Source organism: Bos grunniens, chromosome X, assembly GCF_055505025.1.
Source record: "Bos grunniens cultivar Pamir isolate PY7600 chromosome X, Bosgru_T2T1.0, whole genome shotgun sequence".
Taxonomy (NCBI): Eukaryota; Metazoa; Chordata; class Mammalia; order Artiodactyla; family Bovidae; genus Bos; species Bos grunniens.
In genome coordinates this window covers 49,234,453-49,257,655 of record NC_141194.1, presented here as the reverse complement: position 1 = coordinate 49,257,655, position 23,203 = coordinate 49,234,453, and the positions used below count along the sequence as shown (strand labels likewise).

General features: G+C 36.0%; 1 protein-coding gene across 23 annotated transcripts in view; it reads left to right on the top strand.

Moving 5' to 3' along the window:
• RRAGB (Ras related GTP binding B) overlaps window positions 1-23,203 on the top strand; it is a 43,028-nt gene that overhangs the window by 5,636 nt on the left and 14,189 nt on the right. For 2 of the 23 annotated variants that reach the window (XM_086390161.1, XM_086390160.1), the window contains exons 3-8: window positions 1,395-1,494; window positions 5,775-5,858; window positions 7,983-8,049; window positions 15,865-16,087; window positions 18,610-18,705; window positions 20,861-20,983. In XM_086390161.1, coding sequence (XP_086246287.1) covers window positions 1,395-1,494; window positions 5,775-5,858; window positions 7,983-8,049; window positions 15,865-16,087; window positions 18,610-18,705; window positions 20,861-20,983 — 693 coding nt within the window. Of the gene's footprint in view, window positions 1-1,394; window positions 1,495-5,774; window positions 5,859-7,982; window positions 8,050-15,864; window positions 16,088-18,609; window positions 18,706-18,885; window positions 19,082-19,697; window positions 19,859-20,860; window positions 20,984-21,344; window positions 21,431-23,203 lie in introns of those variants that run through there. The other 21 variants (XM_086390163.1, XM_086390162.1, XM_086390168.1 and 18 more) reach the window with 19 other exon arrangements.

Below are 23,203 nucleotides of genomic sequence, written 5' to 3'. Positions count from 1 at the left end.
CATGTGTTTGTTAGCCATCTGTATGTCTTCTATGGAGAAATATCTGTTTAGTTCTTTCACCCATTTTTTGATTGGGTCACTCATTTTTCTGGAATTGAGCTGCAGGTATTGCTTGTATATTTTTGAGATTAATTCTTTGTCACTTGCTTCATTTGCTATTATTTTCTCCCATTCTGAAGGCTGTCTTTTCACCTTGCTTATAGTTTCCTTCGTTGTGCAAAAGCTTTTAAGTTTAATTAGGTCCCATTTGTTTATTTTTGCTTTTATTTCCATCACTCTGGGAGGTGGGTCATAGAGGATCCTGCTATGGTTTACATCAGAGAGTGTTTTGCTTATGTTTTCTGGAATCAGAGAAATTCTTGAGATGATTGATGAGCCAAGTCTTAAAGGATAAATGGAGCTTAGCTGAAGAAAGAAAACGGAGTGTAAAGTTAATGGAAGAGAATTCAGCATAAAATATGACATAAAGCTGGGCTCCCTGGAGACCTGACACATTCAAAGGAACTACAAGCAGTTCAGTTCATTGTGGCTGGACTCTACAAGTTTCAGGCTAGGAGGGTCAGAAGACAAAGGCAGAGGTGTAGATAAGCCAGATCAAGGAGGGTCTTATGTGTAGTTTAAGGACTTGATCCTGTAAGCAATGGGACACTTATGAAAAGAAATAAAAGAGTAACTAGGACTTCCCAGGTGTCTCAGTGGTAAATCCACCTGCCAATGTAGGAGACGTGGGTTTGATCCCTATGTTGGGAAGATACCCTGGAGAAGGAAATGGCAACCCACTCCAGTATTCTTGCCTGGAAAATCCCATGGCTGAGTATTCTGGCGAGCTACACTTCATGGGGTTACAAACAGTCGGACACAACTGAGTGACTGAGCACACGCACAGTGCAAAAGAGTAAATAATGGAACAAAATCATGAAGGTGAGTAAAAGGGATGAAATTAATGGCAGAAGTGATAAGGTTGACTCTGAGTAGGAGGGTGAATTTTCATTTATACTGAAATACCATGACAGATAGTGCAGTGCATAAAATATTAGATTATGAGAGTTTCCTGTTAAGTTGATTCCTTTCATCATATTATTGAAGTTTCCTTTATTTCACTAATGTAATACTGAATGTATGATAGAATATATTTATAACATGGTAAATTCACTGTGATTCTATCACCAAGAGAAAGTGTGACTTATGACAGGTAAGTGACTGGTCTCTGGAATTATAGGTACCTCCATGTTCACATTGGTCAGAGAACTAGTCATTTACAAGTATCCACTTTAGGTTGTGTGGACTGTCACTCAGTAAAACATCAAGTTCCAAAGATAAATAGATCCCTTTAGATTTTATTTGCCCTTGATTGCTGACTTCTTTCTTTTCTTTTTTTCCCATTTTGTCTTTAGGTGCTATTGATGGGTAAAAGTGGATCGGGTAAGACCAGCATGAGGTCTATTATCTTTGCAAATTATATTGCAAGAGACACACGTCGTCTTGGTGCAACAAGTAAGATGTTTTATCTTATTGTAAAGTCATGTGATCTTAATCTGAATAACACACTTGGTTGCAGTAACTTGGTGATACAGAGACTGACAGATTTGTTTTTGAGCACTTTTCCTTTTTTTTCATTCCTTCTCACTCAGAAGGATGTGACCTAATTCTGGTTACTACTGCTGGCTCTCTTGGAGAAGTTCTTTCCTTTCTAGGTTGCTTACCAAGTGGGATATCCTTATCCAACTTCATTTTTATCCTGTTCTTTCTCAAGAAGCATAGGGGTCCTTTTGTTTGTTCATTTTTTATGTGGGGGAGGGTATTTGTTTTTAACTGTTATTATGTAAAAATACATTAATTTATAGGTATTAGCAAACATAACATTAAATCTATGATTTTTAAAGCAGTAGTTAGTCCTAGTCTTATTAAAAGGTAAATTGCTGGGGTTGGGAGGCTGTCAGAGGAAGGTTATCTGGATGTGTACTTTGCTATTTCTCTTCCTAGATATACATAGATATCTTGTTGGAATTCAAGCTTTGACTTGAGAAATGTTTCATTGCCCTTTACGGTTTGAATCTTAAATCTGATTTCTTAGTACAAGCTAGCTGGGCTGCCATGGATGCCCAGTGGACCTATGCTCCTGGGAGACCCTTTCTGTCTTTAGGCTATAATGCCATTTCATTTTGTAGTATCCAAGCATTTTTAGATTCTTCCTTGGTCCTTGGCCTCTAGGTAACAAAACCATTGTCCTACCTGGCTTTCAATTTTTCCTGATCTGGGTTACTAGCATCTTGAACACTTTTAGGGACAAGCTACCTACTACTTGCAAAGTTATTTCATTCTGGTTTCAAGAACAACAGACATTTTTAAAACACCCCTATGTTCCAAATGCTAGGATACAAAGGAGAAAGAAACTTCTTTTCTGTTCTTGAAGTGCTTAGAGTATAGTATAGACTCTCATAATTGGATAAGCTTTAATGATTAGAAAGTTATTTCTTAGTTAAAGCCCTATTTCCCTTTATTTCTGTTAGTTGGTACCCTTTCTGTTCTCTTGAGTCTATGCAAATATTTTAGTATGATTAATGTCTCAGTCTATCCTAGCCATCCCTTGCCTCCCAAATCTTATCTTCCTTAAGTTAAAAATCTCTGGTTCCTCCATCTCTCTCTCAGTTGACATCATTTTGAAGCATTTTTAAGGACTTGTTTGAGTATGTCTATATTTTTTAGAGCTGAGATTTAAATGAAGACATGGTCTAATCACAGGAGAGTATGACGAGTACATCTCTTGTCCTGGGTGTTACAGTGCTGTTAGCACAGTCCAGCCCCTACTCTCCTTCTGTGGAGTGTCTTTCTTTATACTGAGTCATACTAAAAAAAAAATTCCTTTTCACATATATTTTTATTAAAACACAAATCCTCCTTCTGATTCTTGTGCAGAAAATATTTTGAACATATGAATGAATGTTTATTGAATTATTCAGTTTTGATTGTTTTAGCCCATGAAAGGTTAACTTTGAAATCTAGAACAAGTTACTATCTCACTGGGCCTCAGTTTCCTTATCCATAGAAAAGGAGTTGGATCCTATTTTCATTTTAGCTACTTATTTGCTCATCTGATATGTTAACTATCCTTCCTAGCTATGTGCAATTTTTACATTTGATAAGCATCTCATCTAGTTTTCATCTAAGTCATTTATCAAAAATTTTGGTCAGGACAGGGTCCTATCATCTATTATGCCTTAAGATATTTCCTTCTAGAAAGTACCTATTCAGACTCCTCCCTGTTTTGATTGGCTATATTTTAATTTTTTTCTGTTCTTCCAAGTTTAATACTTGGACCTTAATCAAATGGTTTCAGTAGAACAGATGAAGGTAATGTTTAATTATATGCTGTTCTATTTACTTCAGTTCTCATATGAACTTCATTTTAATAGATGAAGAAAATATGACCCTGAAGTTAAGCTCACTCAACTCATGAGTGTTAGAGCTAGAATGTCAGTCTGTGCGCCTGCTTTATTCATTATGCTATAGCTGCAATTTCTGGCACACTTCTCTTTGTGTTTTAAGTTCTGCACCTTTCATTGAAGTTGTTTTCTAGTCCAATTAATATTTTTGTCATTAGCTAATCAGAGTAGAAAGACTACTTTGAGTCTAGTGAATAGTCTTATCACCCAAATTTCAGAGCTAGTCAAGCTACTTAAAATAGTTTTGAAATAATCTAGCAGCTTCATTAAAAAGTTATGAACAGAGTGTTGCAAATTATATGAACCCTGTACATTTAAACAGGCCATTTATTTAACAAATGTTTTTCTGGAGCTTCCTGTGGATGGGACAGGGCTCTTGGGGCTATCTCAAGTGGGACCTTTATTGATAATACTTTGTTAGTATTTACTGTATTTCTTAAAGTTTGTAAAAGTATACTTCAAAATATTATGTTGACCTTAATGCTTTATTGTATCATTAACTAGCTTGTCATTTCTGGAAGAAAGGTCTGAGTTCTACTGCTAAACTTATGGCCTAAATAAAAATATGTATAGTATATTGATTTTTGCTTACTATTCATTTTTGTTCAATTGCTGATTTTCTTTAAAAGTAGTGAAAGAGTACATATTCTAAAATATTATATCACCTTGAATGTTTTAGTGTTTTTCTAGTTGTCATTGCTGAAAAAAGTCCGGTTTCATTTTATTAAACTTAGAGTGTACTGTGTTTTGGAATTTGAAGTAAGGATCAGAATGGTGGTATTTATTTATTAGGGGGCTATTAAAATGTTTGTTGGAATAGTAAACTTGTCAATAAAAATTGTGCTTATGAAGTATTTTAGTCTAAAACACTGTTGACAACTCCAAGATTTCCTACCTTCTCAAAATTCTCTGATCTCTTGGCTTTTATTTAATGCTTTATTACCCTGGTTTTATTCCTTTATCTTTAATCATCCATCCCTTTAAAAGAAAAAGAATTTCTTCTTTCTGCCCCATAAGTGTATGTGATTTCTCAAAGCTCTGTTCTTGGTTCTTTCCAGTTGCTCTTATGATAGCAAGACAGGAAAACTAGGAGAGCCAGAGGGCTCTGTAGGAGAACTGAGACTGAAAAGAGAGGCAGAGAGTGGGGGTTAGATCATAAAATGCCCTGTATGCCAAGTCAGGTAGTTTAAACTGAAGTTGGAGGGAAACCCTTACAGTGTTTCTAACAGAAAAGTAATATGATCAGATTTCATTATTTTTAATTTTCAACTTTAATTACAAAAGTAATACTTGTGAAAAGTCCCTCATTCTCAGGCCTACTTCCTATGGACAACCACCACTAATAATTTGAGGTTATCCTTCTGGCCTTATTTTTTCTGAGTGTATGCAGTCATGCATAGAGCCGTTATTATTTTTCTTTTTAAAGATGGATTAAATAAAATCTGCATTGTAGAGAGATCATTATATCTGTAATATGGATGTTAGATTGGAGAGAGGCAAGGGAAGAGACAGATTGACAAATTAGGGAACTCTTTTTAGTAGACCAGGTAAGAGATGATGGGGTCTTAACTTGGGTTAGGGTAGTAGTAGTGAATATGTTGAGAAGCAAATGGATTTGGGATATATTTAAGAGGTAAAGTCATCAGGACTTGCTGGTATGTTTTGGGGGAATGAAGCAGGAAAGAGTGAACTCAGGATAAAACTTAAGGTTTGGGCTTAGTCACCTGGTTAAAATCATTGAATTAGCGAAGACTAAAAGAGGAATAGATTTTGTGGGAAGAATGGGGAGATGATGTTATATTTGGATATATTGAGTTTGGGATACTTGCAGTATATGCAAATGAAGATGTCGTTTGATTCAGAAAGGGAAGAGAGAAATCTGTATTATAGATACATAATTATGGATTATCAGTATCCAAATGTTAAAATAATATGAATTGATTAGCTTGCCTGGGGGGGAAGAATACATAGAAGAGTACGTGGCCAAAGATGGAATCCTGAAGAACTCCAACATTTAAGGGACAGAAAGAAGAATAGGAACCTGTGAGAGAGGACCTGCTGGAGCATTTATAGGTCTCCTATCAGAGGCCAAGAGAAGAGAATTTTTTTGAGAAGAGAATAGTCAACAGTGTCATGTGCAGAAAGTAAGACAAGGACTAAAAAGTCCACTGGATTTGGTAATGGGGCCATTGGTCACTTGATTTTTATGATATGGGAGTAGAAACCAGATTTTTATCCTATGTGCTCCATATCTAAAGTCACTGAATCCTGTCACTTCTTTTGTTATTGTCTTTCCCTTTCTCAGTAGCACTTCTTTCCATTTTTTTTTAGTACTAGACCGTTTACATAGTCTTCAAATTAATAGCAGTTTGAGCACCTACTCTCTCGTAGACTCTGTTGGAAATACAAAGACATGTAAGATATGATTCCTTTTCCAAGGAGGGGGAAAAAGGGGGAAAAGGGAAATAGTTTGAGCAACTACTACATGCCAGGCACTTGATGTATGATAATCCCTTTAATCCTGTGAGGTCAATAGTATGCCTCCCACCTTTTTTCCTAATAGAAGAGGAAACTGATACTCAGAGGTTAAGTGACTTACCCAAGGTCACACAGAGAGGTAGGATGGGTATTTGAGCTAAGAGCTGTTTGATTCCAATGCCCATATTTTTAAAGTAATGCTTTGCTGCTTATAATCTAGTTTATTAGAAGATAAAATTCCACAAAGTTAGATAGCAGTCAGTTTAAGCAACAGCTTCAAGATAGAGAAGAAACACCACTGTGTGTTGATTAACTGTTACAGAAATTATATAGATGATAATTGCTAGACTTCAAGAAATTTCCAGGAAAAGAATTTTCATTATTATTCCTTATGATTTTTTAGTGCCTGGCAGAGAGTAGATGCTTAATAAATGTTTAAATGAATTCAGAGGGCGTGATGATGGTAAGTGGGGGTGGCTAGGTAGGGTTTTTAGAGGAAGTGGGGTTTAAGCTGGGTCTTAGAAGATGAATCTAACTTTGGAAGAAAGGTGGGGAAGATTTTCTAGGCAGATGGACAGAATAGACAAAGTATAGGGTGGGGAGGGACATGGAAAGCAGAGGTCGCAAACAGGCAGCTTGTATGCTGGATAAGGCCTGTAGATGTGTTTTGTTTGGCCTGTGCAATGTTTTAGAAAAATTGGAATTAGTTATCAATATGTAAAAGTTTCTACAAAAACTCTGGATTTCCTGCTACTATTGAAAAATTTAAAGATCTGGAAATCCTGAGCCCATGTTCCTGCATGGCAAATGAGCTAGAGCTAAGTGATTGCTGCCCATTCCATTGTCCCCTTTGGTGGATGTTTACTCTCCATGCATGATCAACTTCACACTTGTACGTTTACTGGCCTGGCTCCTATTAGCAAGTTTGCGACCCCTGATATAAGGTGTGTTGGAGGCTGGGGAGGTAAAGGGGCTTGGAAGGACTGTGAATAAACTGTGAATAAAATTGGACTGGAGCAAAAGGCTTTATTAATGTGATTCATTGGGGAACATAAAGGTAGATTGGAAGCCAAATTCTGAAGGACCTTGCATGCCCCTCTGTAGGCATGGAGGAGCCACTGAAAGTTTATAAAATGGGGAGTGACATGTTCAAAGTAGTGTTAAGAAGATGAACCTGGCAGCAGTCTATAGGATGAAGTAAAGTGAGTAAGGCTTCCTGAGACTGAGCGTGTGCATGCTCAGTCATGTCCAACTCTTTGCGACCCTATGGACAGTAGCCCACCAGGCTCCTCTGTCCTTGGGATTTTCTAGGCAAGAATGCTGGAGTGGGTTGCCATTCCTCCTCCAGGGAATCTTCCTGACCCAGAAATCGAACCCTCATCTCCTGTGTTACCTGCAGTGCAGGCGGATTCTTTACTGTTTGAGCCATTGGGGAAGCCCCCAAGGCTTCCTGGTGGGAGGTAATTATGGAGCTACTGTAGCTGTATAGGCTTGAGAAGGTAAGAGCCTTCCCTAATATTAGTAGCAGATAGTGAAACAAAGAATGGAATTGGGAATAGCAATGAATTGAATGTGGACAGAGGAGTCAAAAATGACCCCCTCAAAATGGGAAAATGATAGGGTCATTAATCAAAATAAGAAAATCAGTAGAGGGAGTGAGTTTGGTTATGTTTTATGTTTGTTTGTATTTGGTTTTTGTTGTCCTTTTTAATTTTAAATTTTTTGTGGAATGTATTGATAGGTCAGAAAAGAGCTATTAAATGGTATATGTCTGTCTTACATGTTGAAGTTTTAACAGTATTATAATTGGAGATTGTTTCTTCTCTAAGCACTAAAACTACTAAAATATAATGACTTACATGAAAGCCATTTCTGTAGCTCAGGATAGTTTAGGTGCCCACCTTGCCACTAAACCACACTGCTAAGCTGAAAATCACCTTCTTCTTGTAGCTTTGAGCATTTCACTCCACTTTGGTCCTTCTAAATTCCATGGGTTAGTGCTTTATTTTGAATTTCATCTTGCATGCTACAATTACTAGATTTATCATATTTGTTTTCCAGTTGATGTAGAACATTCTCATGTTCGGTTTCTGGGAAACCTGGTATTGAACCTGTGGGACTGTGGTGGGTAAGTACCATCTGCTTAATTCTTCATGAGGTCAATGACAATAATCATGACATCTAGTATAATCAGCACAGAGAATGTTATTGCTGCTGTTTAGTCACTAAATTGTGTCTGACTCTTTGCAACCCCATGGACACAGCTAATATAGTAGAGTAATTATCATTTGTAATAGATACATTAGATAAAAATTACTTCAGAATTGGCACTTGATTGAATGAAGATATCTGACTTTTCTATTATTATTGTGAAAATGCCCTCTATATTTGACATGTTTAAGCAGTATTCACACAAGCTATATCTAAATATCTATGGTATGGGATCCATCATCCTTCTCTTTTTCAAATGAAGAAATTAGGTTTCTGTCTCAAGCGGCCTAACACCAATGCTGAGCTCTTAGCTATCACACCATACCACCTCATTCTTTGGTATTTTAATAATTATCTCCAGGCAATCTAAGCAGTTATTTGGATCTCAGTTCTCCAGCTGAGTTTCCCACTGTTGGAGGAATAGGAGATAGTTTTTCCACTCATGTCCAACACACTTCCAGAATATCCCATCACAAATACACACTCACTGTGCATATGGTGCTCCCTTCCATATGGTGTGCTTTCTATTCTTGCATCTCTATGCTACAGTAGCAATATATAGTACACAATAATTAGGAGCCCTTAGGCTATGGAATTAGATTGGGGTTTGTATCTCAGCTCTGTTAGCTGTGTTATCTTGGATAGATCATTTAAACACTCTGAGCTACAGCTTTTTCGTGTGTATAATAGGAATAATGATGGTAAAAACCCATAAAGTTTTGATGATTGAAATTATGTGTGTGTGTATATATATATATATATATATATATATATATATGTATATATATATGCATACACACACACATTTCAGAGTGCCTCACAAAGTAAAGAAATGTTATAATTAGCTCAGTATCTCCTAGCTCCTAGTATAGAGCCAACTAGGGAATAGGTGCTCAATGAGTATTTGGTGAAAGAATAACAGATCAGAAAAACAACTTCATTATTGCTAACAGGTGGTTCACTTAACACATTAGTAGCTTCCTCCATGTAAATCCGTCTTCAGTATCATTGATTTCAATTCTGTAATCTGTATCAAGAGATTAGTCCAAGTCCTTTGCTTTTAGTTACTAACATGTTATTGTCATTTTTACAGATAAGGCAGCTGAAGTCCAGTGAGATCATGAATCTCCCAAGGTCACATAGCAACTTGATAGCAGAGTGTAGCACTAGAAGCTACGCTCACGATTTTTTGTAAAGGAACTGCTATTTATTGACAGCATGCCAAAAGCCAGGTTTCATGCTAGATTCTTTCCTTTAGGAAAGAAAAACCATAGATTTTCAGAATAGCCTCCAGAAATTTAGAAAGTTAAATTTACCAGAAACCCCCACCCCAATTCAATGATTATTCTTGTTTTCTAGAAATCTATTCAACATTCACTCAGCAAATTCCTGTTGATAACCTTCTGTGTATCACATAGTAAGAAAAGCATTGAAAGTTACACCACACTAGATTAACATACACAGTCTCTGGTGGCTATGACAAAAGACTTCATAGTACATATCTTTTTTCTTTCCTTCTTTATTTATATAGTTCTTTCATTTTTGTTTTTTTTTTTTTTTAAGATTTAATTTTTGTTGAGGTAACATTGGTTTTTACCATCATATAGATTTCATGTGTACAACATTGTATTTCTGCTTCTGTATACCCTACAGCATGCTTACAACCCAAAATATAGTTTCTATCCATACAGTTTACCCCCTTTATCCTTTCCACCCACCTCCTGCCCCTTTCCTTCCCATAACCACTACTCTTTTTTCTATATCTATATGTTTTTTTTTTAGTTTGATTTGTAAATTTATTTAGTACTTTTTGTATGATGAGTAAGATCATATGGTATTTGTCCACCTGACTTATTTCACTTAAAATAATATCCTCAAGATCCATTCATGTTGTTGCATATGCCAAGTTTTCATCTTTTTTATGGGTGAATAGTAGTACATTATATATAGGTATGACATCTTTTTTATCCATTCATCTCTTGATCGACACTTAGGTGGTTTCCATATCTTATCTACTACAAATAATGCCACAGTGAACATAGGGGTGCATGTATCTTTTCAAGTTAGTGTTTTCATATTCTTTGAATAAATATCCAGAAGTGGGATAGCTGGTAGTTGTAGTCTTGATTTTTTTGAGGACACTCCATATTTCTTTCTTTATCATGAGAATCCACAATAAAGGACAGAAACAGTAAGGACCTAACAAAAGGAGAAGAGATGAAGAAGAGGTGGCAAGAATACAAAGAAGTATAAAAGAAAGATCTTGAGAGCCCCTTGGAAAGCCAGGAGATCAAGCCAGTCATTCCTAAAGGAAATCAACCTGAATATTCACTGAAGAGACTGATGCTGAAGCTGAAGCTCCAGTACTTTGGCCACCTGATACAAAGAGTCCAATTCACTGAAAAGGCCTTAATGCTGGGAAAGATGGTTAGATAGCATCACCAACTCAATGGACATGAATTTGAGCAAACTCCAGGAGATAGTGGAGGACAGAGGAGCTTCTTGTGCTACAGTCCATGGAATCGCAAAGAGTCTGACACAACTTGGCAACTGAACAACAGCAACAACATATTTCTTCCATACTGGCTGCACCAATTTACATTCCCACAAAGAGCTTATAAAGGTTCCCCTTTTTCCGCGTGTTACTTATCCACTTGTTATTCCTACCCTTTTGCTAATAACCAGTGTAACAGGCCTTAGATGATTATTGTGGTTTACATTTATATTTCCCTAGTAATCAGTGACATTGAACATCTTTTCATGCTCCTGTTAACCATTTGCATACCTTTGGAAAAATGTCTATTCAGCTGCTCTGCCCATTTTTTAATCAGATTGTTTTGTTGTTGTTGATGATGAGTTTATGTGAATTCTTTATATATTTTGGATATTAGCACCTTATCAGATGTATGATTTGAATGTCTTTTCCCATTCAGTAGGTTGTCTGTTCTATTGTTGGTTTCTTTTGCTGTGGAGAAGCTTTTTAGTTTTTTGTAGTTCCATTTGTTTATTTTTATTTCTATTTCCCTTGCCTATGGAGACATATCTAGAAAGATATTGCTAAAACTGATGTCAAATACCATACTGCTTAAGTTTTCTTCTAGGAGTTTTATGGTTTTAAATATTGTGTTGAAGTCTTTAAACAATTTTCCATTTTCAGTTAATTTTTCTATATGGTATGAGATTAGTTTCATTTTATTTCTGTATGGTTTGAGATTGGTCTAGTTTCTTTTTTTTTTTTTTTCCTTTTTTTGGATGTTGCTCTTCATTTTTTCCAACACCATTTATTGAAGAGACTATACTTTGTCCATTGCATATTCTTTGCTTCTTTGCCATAAATTAGTTTCTGTATATGCATAGTTTTCTAGACTCTCGGTTCTGCCCCTTGATCTGTATCTATTTTTCTTCTAATACCATGCAGTTTTGATTACTGTGGCTTTGTAGTATTTTGAAATCAGGGACTGTTATAGCTCCAGCTTTGTTCTTTTATCCAGAATTACTTTCACTATTTGTGTCTTTTGTAATTCCATACAAATTTTAGGTTTATTTCTTCTATTTCTATAAAAAAATTTCTTGGAATTTTAATAGGGATTATATTCATTTTGTATATTGCCTTGCATTATAGACACATTTTAACAATATTTTTCTAATCCAAGAGCACACAATATCTTCCCATTTATTTGTTTCTTCAGTTCTTTTTTATCAGCAATTTATAGATTTCAAGGTATAGTTCTTTTACCTCCTTGGTTAAATTTACTTCTAGATATCTTATTCTTTTTGTCATAGTTATAAATGGGATTGTTTACTTAATCTCTCTATCTCATTATTAGTGTATAGAAACACAACAGGTTTTTGTATATTGATTTTGTATCCTTCAACTTTACTGTATTTGTTTATTTTTTTTTTTTTGGTGGAGACTTTAGGATTTTATACAAAATGATGTCATCTACAAATCAGTTTTACTTCTTCCTTTCCAATTTGGATATCTTTTATTTCCTTTTCTTGCCTAATTGCTCTGGCTAGGATTTCCAGTACTATGTTGATGGTGGGCATTCTTGTCTTGTTCCAGATTTTAGAGAAAAGCTTTCAGTTTTTCACCAATGAGTATGATGTTAGCTGTGGGTTTATCATATACAGCCTTTATTATGTTGATGTACATTCCTTTTATACCTACTTTAATGAGTTTTATCATAAATTTATGTTGAATTTTGTCAAATGTTTTCTCTGCAGTTACTGAAGTAATCATATGATTTATATACTTCATTTTATTAATGTAGTATATCACATGGATTGATTTGCAGGTGTTGAAACATCCATGTATCCCTAGAGTAAATCCCACTGATCATGGTGCATGATCCTTTAAATGTATTGTATTTGGTTTGCTGTTATTTTGTTGACTATTTTTGCATCTGTGTGCATCAGAGATACTGGCTGGTAATTTTCCTTTTGTGTGTGTTGGCTTTGTCTGACTTGGTATTAGGGTGATATTGGCTTCATAAAATGAGTTAGGAAGTGTTCCCTTCTCTTCAATTTATTGGAGTAGTTTGAGAAGGCTAGTTATTAAATCTTCCTTGAATGTTTGATGAAATTCATCTGAAGCCATCTGGTCCTGGGCTTTTGTTTTTTGGTAGTTTTTTGATTACTATTTCAATGTCTGTACTAGTGGTCAGCCTGTTCGAATTGTCTTATTTCTTCATGGTTCAGTCTTAGAAGATTTTATGATTCTAAGATTTTGTCCATTTTTTTCTAGGTTGTCCAATTTGTTGGAATATTCTCTTACAATCCTTTGTATTTCTGTGGTATCTTTTGTTATTCTCATCCTTTGTATTTTTATGGTATCTTTTGTTTCTGATTTTTTAATATGGGTCTTACTTTATAACCCATCCAGCTGCTCTGTGTCTTTTCATATGAATTCAGTTCACTTACATTTTGGGTTATTATTGATGGATGAGGACTTAGTACTGCCATTTTATCTTTTGTTTTCTACTTGCTCTATATTTTTATTGTTTATTTTCCTTGTGTTTCTGTCTGCCATTTTTGGTTGGTAGTTTTCTGATATTTTCCTCAGTTTCCTCTTTTTGTATGTTTTGTGTCTCCATTGTAGATTAATGTCTTGCAGTTACCATGAACTGTATATCAAATATCACATAGATAAATAGTCCTTTTTCTGTTAATGGCATCTTATCTTCATTTAACTACATGGTTTTCCTCTTTCTCTTTTGTGTTTTTGTTGTCTCAAACTTCCCCTTTTTATATTGTGAGTTTGTTACCAAATTAAAGTAGCTATAGTTATTTTTTTTGCATTTTCTCCCCTTTTAACCTTTATGCTATAATAAAGCATTTAAAAACCTGTTCTGACAGTTGCAATTTTCTGATTCTGTCACCTTCTCATGCTCATGCTGAGTTGTGTTCAACTCTTTATAACCTTTTGGACTGTAGCCCTCCAGGCTCCTCTGTCCATGAGATTTTTTAGGCAAAAATCCTGGAGTGGGTTGCCATTTCCTTCTTCAGGGGATCTTCCTGACCCGCAGATCAAACCCACATCTTCTGCATTGCAAGTGGATTCTTTACCACTGAGCCATCGAGGAAACCCATTTATCACTTTATTCATGCCAAGTTTTGTGTACTTTTGTCTTTTTGTTTCTGGTATAAGAACTCTGTTCAGCATCTCTCGTAAGGCAGCTCTAGTGTTGATAAACTCCCTCAGCTTTTGTAAACTCTGCTCCCTTCTCCCTCTGGGATGTCTACTATCCTAATGTTGCCCTACTAAAAGAGTCAGATAGCTCTTATAGAATTTCCTCTTTGTTTTGCATCTTAGATTTCTATCTTCATATTTCCTAATTCTCTCTTTCATATGGTCTGCTTCATTTCCAGTGCTTTTTAATGCATTCTTCATCTCATTTATTATGAGTTTTCAGCTCCAGAATTTTAGTTCTTTCTTAAAGTTTCAATCTTTTTGGTAAAGCATTTCTGTTTATTAGTTTTATTCCTAAGCTCATTGAAGTGCCTTTCTGAGTTTTTGTAGCTTGTTGAGTTTCTTCATGATAGCTATTTTAAATTCTCTATCAGTTAGATCACATTATTCTTTGACTTTATGTTTGATTTCTGGAGAATCGTCATTTTCTTTTTGTGGTGCAGTGTTACTGTGGTTCTTCCTGATGCTTCTTCTGACAGAGCATGTGATATGGAACTGGTTAGAAATTAGAGGTCTTTTCTTTTTCCATAGGTGGCCCTTTAGTATAAGTCTTTGGTTTATCTTACCTGAGCTATCTCTGTCAGAAGTATGCCCCCTGCTCTTGTGCTCATTATCACTTCTTGTGTTTTCAGGTTCATTGGCACCTTGCTTCTGCCTGTTGAACTGGCAGAAGCTTCATGGTGTACCTGGATGGTGGTTCTTCCCTTGCTTCCAGTATCCTCTGAGTCATAGGCTCTGCCACTGCAGGGGGAAGGGGTAGGGGGAGTCAAGTTCATACCAGTACCTCTTCCCTATCTGGTTTTCTAAGGTTCATAGGCTCTGCTGCTACTGGGGAAGAACAGGGGGCTGGAGACTTAGGAACCTCAGTGGCTGGAGACACAGGGCCCCCACCCCCATTCCTGCTACTGTATAGTTACTTGTGGTCATGGGTGTCACTGCAGCCAGGAGGCTGGAGTTGTGTGCGCTGCCTACCCTGCTGCTGCCAGGTTATATGGGTCTGTGGGCTTAGCTTCCCTGATTAGAGAATCAGAATTGCAGGTAATACTTTTACTGTTCCTTAGGCCCTGCCTCCTTTATCTATTCCAGTCCATCCACCTTTAGAGGTGTGGGTGTGTGGAATTCTCTAGCATCCTGGTGTGTTGGCAAAAACACCTTTGCTGAGTTGTGAATGTTTTACTGGTTGTAGATAAAAGGGGAGAGACAAAGGTAGCTTTTCATTCTACCATGTTGTTGATACTACTCCTTGATTTTTTTGTTTGTTTGTTTGTTCAGGACAAAACACTACTGTTTTCTTCTAGTAGCTGGTAATTGAGAATTTCTTGGAAAGCTGTATGTAGCCTAAGAAGCAAAGAGCAAAATCTACTAAAAAATTAACTTGGAGCCATTTTCATATAGTTTAGAGTGTGTAACTAGTTATTCATTCAGTAAATATTCATTGAACAACTACTCTGTGTTAGTTGTTCTGTGCTAAGCTCTGTGCTAAAAGCTGGGAAACAATGTCAAGTAGTAATGGCCATAGTTCCTCCTTTCATGGAGCCTGCTGTCTAGGGAATTGAATGTCTTTAATTAAAAACTCACACAAATATGTGTAATATCACACTTGTGGTGAGTGTTACAAATAAGACCAATGTGTTGGTATAAGGGTCTGTGGTGACTGGATTTGTCCAAGTCAGTGAGGGCAGGGATGGTTTCTGTGAGGAAGTATGGATTATACTGAAATCCAGTGGAAAAAGTAGCCATTAATTAGGTGTAAAAGTATGAGACATGTGAGACAGACTGAATAGCATGGTGGATAGACCATGGGTCTCTAGAACTATCAGAAGGTCAAATATATTTGGAACACAAGGAGGGGGGCAAAATGTGGTACAAGGTGTGGCCTAATAAGTAAGAAAGTGAGCCCATCCTGGTTTATTATCATTTGCCTTTTAATTTGAAATGTTAGCATTATCTTTCACATTGATTAAGCCAACAAAAATAGATCATAAATAGGAGTGATTAAGTGATATTTGCTTACTACCTAGATTTTCTTTTACCCCCTAGACAGGACACCTTCATGGAAAATTATTTTACTAGCCAACGAGACAACATATTCCGAAATGTGGAGGTTTTGATTTATGTCTTTGATGTGGAAAGCCGCGAACTGGAAAAGGACATGCACTATTACCAATCATGCCTGGAGGCCATTCTGCAGAATTCTCCAGATGCCAAAATCTTTTGCTTGGTGCACAAAATGGATCTGGTACAGGAGGATCAACGAGACCTGGTAAGTAGAAAGGGTGATGCACTAAATGATTGATGTGCTTTGTAAACTTCTTTTGTAGAGATATAGGGAAATTTGTACCATTCATTTTTAGGGAAAAAAAATTCTCAGTATAGGCTTTCAAAATAAAGTTGACATCTGTTTTTAAAAACACAAACAAACCTTCTCTGGTAAGGGAAAGATAATGTTTATTTAGCAAATGATGTTCAAATTTAGGAAAGGATCCTAACCACATGATATCACTAAGCAGCTTTATATATTTTTAAAATATATTTGCTGCCCTTGTTTTACTGTCCTTCAGAACAGACAGTTATTGTCAAGGCTAGAAGACCCACCAGGGTTGAGATGAAGAAAGGTCACAACTGTCTCTAGATTGACCTTGGAAACTGGTATGCACCAATTCAAATGCCAATTACACAGTGTTAGGCACAATTCCAAGACCTCATAATTGCACTGATATGGTATATTTATCTTCTTTTCTACCATGGGGATTAGTACACAAAGATTAAACCAGAAAAGACACAGTAGAAAGGGCAAACTCCTAGCTAGCTATGAGACCCCAGGACTGGCAAGTCACAAATACAGTTCAGCTTTAGTTTGCTCAATATAAAATGAGAAGATTGGATTTTAAAGTCTAAGCTGAAAGTGAAGATTCTCTATTTCCAAGAATAAATAAAGTTGAGGAAAGCAGTTTCAAAATATACTGGTGATATAGAAGAATACAGTTCCTCTAGGAATACGGTTCCTAGGAACTCCTAGGTTCCTCCTAGGGTTGGAACCTAGGAGTCTAAGGATCCCCTTTAGCTTAAGAATTTTTTTGATAATAACTGTGGTCAAGAATACTTTTTTCCATAATTAGTTATATGATTGCCTTCAGTGTTCCAGTATTTGCATACGTTTTGTTGTTTCTGGGTTAACTTCCAGGCTTTTAGAAACAACTTGACAGTTCAGTATTTGACTCTGTAAAGGACTTTGGAGTGTCTATCCTTTCTAATTCCTTTTCCCTCTCACTAAGTATTAATTTTTTCTTAATTCAGCTGAAAATTCTGTATGTAGCTTGGCCTTGAGATTGTGAGGGCGTTAGTTTAGGGTTTTCTGTTTTGTTTCCCTGGCCCAATTTACCACAGAAAATCCTAGAGCATTCCAATGGATTTTTTAAGTACTTATAATTTTTAGTGATCAACTTAATGTTTTCTAAATGCTTATGTAAATATCCCCAAAGATACATTAATGTTCTTTGTGGGATTTTAAGTTTAATTAACAGAAGTATACTCTTTCATTAAAGAGTCAAACTTGGAAGTTTTAGAGTAAAATGGCTAGGGTGTTCTGTGAATAGCAATTTCAAGCAAAATAAAGTGTTTCCTTATATGTGTGTGTATTACTCAGGTTCCTCAGAGAAAGAGAACAAATAAGAAGTATGTGAGAATAAGAGAGAGAATGAACTAATTTTAAGGAATTGACTCATGATTGTAGAGGCTGGCAAGTCTGATATCTACAGGCAGGCTGATAACCCAGGAAAGAGTCAGTGTTGAAGCTTGGGTCAGAAGGCAGTCTGGAAGGCAGAATTCCCTCTTCCTGGGAAACAGGAGTCTTTTTCTCTTAAGGCCTTCAACCGATTATATAAAGCCTACTCATATTATGGAGGGGGATCTGCTTTACTAAAAGTCTATTGATTTAAATATTAATCTCATTAAAAATATCTTCATAGCAACATCTAAATTGGTGTTTAACCAAATGTTTGAATCCTATGGCCTAGTCAAATTGGTTATATAAAATTATCCATCACAATGTTGAACATACACTCATGCAAGCTCTGGAAAATATCTGTGTATGTATTTATATTTGTATAAATTGATGTTTTTCCATGTGCATATGGGTGTGTGTGTGTCTATATATATATAGATAGATAGATTTGTGTGTAATGAGTTGTTATATCTATGTAGCCAAATAAATACAGGCTGTATTTATTTGATTTGTGTGTAATGAGTTGTTATATCTATGTAGCCAAATAAATACAGGCTGTATTTATTTGATTTGTGTGTAATGAGTTGTTGTATCTATGTAGCCAAATAAATACAGGCTGTATAGAAATAATATGTATGAATATATGCATGTGTGTTTGAGAGAGAAACATATCTATACAAGTTTAAGTATTTTGATTGATAAAATCTTGATATTGGTATGGTTATCTTAAAAGTGACTCAGATTGGGTGATTTGGAATGTTAGGTATCCTTTATTAAGATTTCTCTATATGGTGAATTTTATTTTCCAACATAGTACTCTCAGTGAGTACTCAGAATAAGCAGCACAGTCCTGAAGAATTCTAGTAGCTGTTGCACTTTTTAGACCTGACCTGAAATCATCTCTGCCATCCTAGTCTGTAAAGCAAGATACACATTTAAAAATTCCTCTGGTGGAAAATGAAATACCTCTGTTTAAAATATTTTGAAATATTGCACCTCAGATTGCAGTGAGAGAAGATAGCTGTTGTATGCTGATCAGTATATTGGTATTTTTACTTCAGATTTTTAAAGAGCGAGAAGAAGATCTGAGGCGTTTGTCTCGCCCATTGGAATGCTCTTGCTTCCGGACATCTATCTGGGATGAAACTCTCTATAAGGTGTGTATGTTTCCCTGAGTTTAAAGAGCATGAAAAAAAAACTAGAAAGGTATTATCAAAACTAAAAGATTTTAGACCCTTTCATAGCAATCTAGATGTGTTGAACTAAAAGAAGAAATTATCTACAATACGTTGAAAAATATCCAACTTAACCTTAAGAGATTTTGGTTTTGATTTTAGGTTGGGTCGACATACCTACCAGATCACACTGAATTAGCCCAGTTTGGTCCTGATTAATTTGATGCAGATCTTCATGACAGTAGAGGTTTCACTGGCCATCATCCATTTTGACCTGTTTTGGTCTCAATGCTGATTGGAACTGTATCTAATATTCAGGTACCTCTACAGGATATAAGCTAGTCTGTCTAAGTTTGGATGGCAATAGAAGAACAGTATTTAGGGGAGTAATTGGAGAAGGGAGTCTTAGAATGAGACACGTAGCTGCAACTTTCATGCAAAATTAAAGACTAGCATTCTTTCAACCAAAGAAATTGTTCCTATTGCTGGAATGGATACCATACTGCTTATAGTAGTTGTAAAGGTTACAATAATAGCTGTGTTATGGATGAAGTTGAAATTACCTCATTGGCACATAGGCTCCTTATCCTGCTTTCTCCCAGTGATTTAGTGATTTGAAAGACTGGCTTCTTTTGGGTCTTCTGTGGTCAGACCTTCCTTCAGACTGTTTCTGGTGTTCATTGACAAGTCTGGGTAGGAAAGCATCCTTTTCAGTGACTCATAGCTACAGCCTCAGTATCAACTGCATTTGACAAGTATCTTCAACCAAAAGCACAGAAACCTGATTTGCCAAGGAGAAAAACAGTTGGACTTTAAAACATAACCACTGATTTATTTTTTTAACTAATTAATTTTTCCCAATATTATGTTGACCCAGCCTCACTCTAATAACAGATCATTTTGAGATACCTGTCTAGGAAATACTGTTCTAGATTAATTTGGGCCGAATTTCTCTCAAAGCCTTATTCCCATAGAACAGGTAACCGTGAATAAGGATGGACATGACGCACTGATAAGAACCAACTGCGGTGTGAAGGATGGCAATACATAACACGACCAAAGACAATTGGCTAATCACAACACTGCTGTGAGTGACAATGTCTCTGCTGTGGTTAGCTTTGGTGCCTTCTCCAAGGTAAATTCAGCAGTGACATTAACACCGACCTGGGAACTTGGAACCTGAACCCCCATGCCTAAGTAATAAAACTAATTGGAACAGAAACATGGCTCTTACATCTCTTACATAAATGTTACATAGAGCTGACATAAATTTTTATATTTATTAAGGTTTATTCTACAAGCACTCATTGCATATCTGCTTGATACTGTTGGACACACAAATAACTAAGACCAGGTTCCTGTGCTCTAGTAGGGGAGAGAAGATTATACACTCTACCAGACAAATTGGAATGAAATTGAAAGGAATATTATAATGAAAATTCAAATAAAAGAGCCTTAAGAAAATAGAGGGAGGGTATGATTAATTTAAATTCCTATTATAGTCATACTCCTCTGGATGAAATCAGTTTTAGGCAAACACACAGTGGACCACTTTTAATTTGATTAGATCAATAATTTATACAGCTGACAATAAGCCTTTTCAAATAAAGCCACTATTTTCTCTTGTAATTTCTCTTGTATGTTATTCCATTGAGGGGAGGGGCCATTTTTCTATGTGGCTCTGGTGTTTACACTAAATTGATTCTTGGATGTATGTAAATATTAGGTTCTGATCTTAAGAGCAATCTACACTATTGGTCTTAGATATCTATTTGAATGACTGGATTAGAAGTTCTTTAGCCCAATAAATCAGAGTTTTCAGCTTTCCCTAAGGCAATATGATGGAACTAAAGTATTTGTTGATTTTTAACTATCAGTGGAAAGAAGCATTTCATAAGTGTTTGAAACTTTTAAAAATCTAACTGAACAACAAAAATAAATATTAGTTTCATTTTCTCACGTCATTTGTGTTATATTTGTTACTAGAATTTGTTGAGGACTCAATTATCACTATATTCTCCTTTCTATATATTATAGTATACTTCCACCAGGGAAGCCCATAGTATACTTACTCATTTGCAAAGATCTGGGCCTGTTTACCAGTTAGTAATATTGCACTGTGCTTCTGTTCTGTTAGGCTTGGTCCAGCATTGTTTATCAGCTGATCCCCAATGTCCAGCAGCTGGAAATGAACCTAAGGAATTTTGCTGAAATTATTGAGGCTGATGAAGTACTTCTATTTGAGAGAGCCACTTTTCTGGTAAGAACTTTCTGCTGTGCAGATGTATTTCACACTCACCTTCTTCTGTTCAGCAATGGAGAATATGTTGCCACTGTCAGAAACACTCGTTTTCCTTCTTGTCATTACTTCAGCATACATAGCTTTATTTATGAAGTAGTATTGTCAGCAAGTAACTTGAAAGGAGTTCTTTTATGTGTTGGTCTTTAATAATTAGTATCACTTAGACATTTGCAGGTATTTGTTACTATAGAATTTAGATTATTTTGTTAATAATTGTCCATTTGCCTTAAATAATTCCTATTTCCCATTGACTTCTATTATGAAATGATGGGTATTTTCCTTTGAGAAAACTTGCATCACACCCCTTTCTCCAAAACAGTTTAAAAGTTTTAACATGGAAGAGATGTAATGGTCAACTCAATGGCATAGATAAGAGTTCAGATGGCGAGGTGAAAGGGCAAAAAGGTATGTTGGCATTATTTTTCTTATAAATTCAACTTAATAATATTATCTCCTACTGTGTATATGGCTGTGAGGGAGTATGAAAAACCCAATATTATATTTATAAGTAAAATGTTTAATAACAGTAATAAAAATTCATTTGACATGTCACAAGAACTGCATAAGTAATTGCTGATCAGCTGCATAAATATAACCCTAAGAGTAGCTCACAGTAAATTTGTTTCTGAGCTCTACCAAAGCTTGGTGATTTTAGACACATTTCTTTTCTTTTTTTACATATACATGGATCTATTCTTTTTTTTAAATTCTTTTTTCATTTAGGTTATTACAGAATATTGAGCAGAGTTCCCTGTGCTGTACAGTAGGTCCCCATTGGCCATCTATTCTAACATATAGCAGCATCTATCTATGTGTCAATCCCAGACTCCCAATCTATCCCTACACCCACCTGTCCACCCTGGCAATCACATGTTCCTTCTCTAAGTCTGTGAGTCTCTATCTTGCAAACAAGTTCATTTGTATAATTTCTCTCAGATTCCATATATGAATGATATTATATGATATTTATCTTTCTCTTTCTGGCTTACTTCACTTATTCACTTAATATGATAATCTCTAGGTCCATCCATGTTGCTGCAAATGACATTATTTCATTCTTTTTTATGGCTGAGTAATATTCAATTACTCAACTGTGAAGAAAGCTGATAGCATATTCAAAACCAGAGACATTACTTTGCCAACGAAGGTCTGTCTAGTCAAGGCTATGGTTTTTCCAGTGGTCATGTATGGATGTGAGAGTTGGACTGTGAAGAAAGCTGAGCACCGAAGAATTAATGCTTTTGAACTGTGGTGTTGGAGAAGACTCTTGAGAATTCCTTGGACTGCAAGGAGATCCAGCCAGTCCATTCTAAAGGAGATCACTCCTGGGTGTTCATTGGAAGGACTGATGCTAAAGCTGAAATTCTAGTACTTTGGCTACCTCATGTGAAGAGTTGACTCATTGGAAAAGACTTTGATGCTGGGAGGGATTGGGGGCAGGAGGAAAAGGGGACGACAGAGGATGAGATGGCTGGATGGCATCACCAACTGGATGGATGTGAGTTTGAGTGAACTCTGGGAGTTGGTGATGGACAGGGAGGCCTGGTGTGCTGCGATTCATGGGGTTGCAAAGAGTAGGACATGACTGAGTGACTGAAATGAACTGAACTGAATATTCAATTATATTTATGTACCACATCTTGATCTATTCACTGTCAGTGGACATTTAGGCTGTTTCCACGTCTTAGCTATTGTGAATAGTGCTCCTGTGAGCATAGGGATGCATGTATATTTTTGAATTATACTTTTATTGAGATATATGCCAAGGAGTGGTATTGCTGGATCATATGACAACCATGCTTTAGTTTTTTAAAGAACCTTCATACTGTTTTCCCTAGTGGCTGTACCAACTTAAATTCCCACCAACAGTGTAGGAGAGTTCCCTTTTCTCCACACCCTCTTCAGCATTTATTGTTTGTAGACTTCATGATGGCCATTCTGACTGGTTTGAGGTGACATCTCATTTATAGTTTTGATTTGCATTTCTCTAATAATTAGTGATATTGAGCATTTTTTCATGTGCCTCTTGGCTATCTGTATGTCTTTGGAGAAATATCTATTTAGGTCTGCCCACTTTTTTAATGTGTTGTTTGTTTTTTGATATTGAGAACCACATGAGCTGTTTGTAAGCCTGGAGATTAATCCCTTGTCAGCTGCATAGTTTACAAATATTTTCTC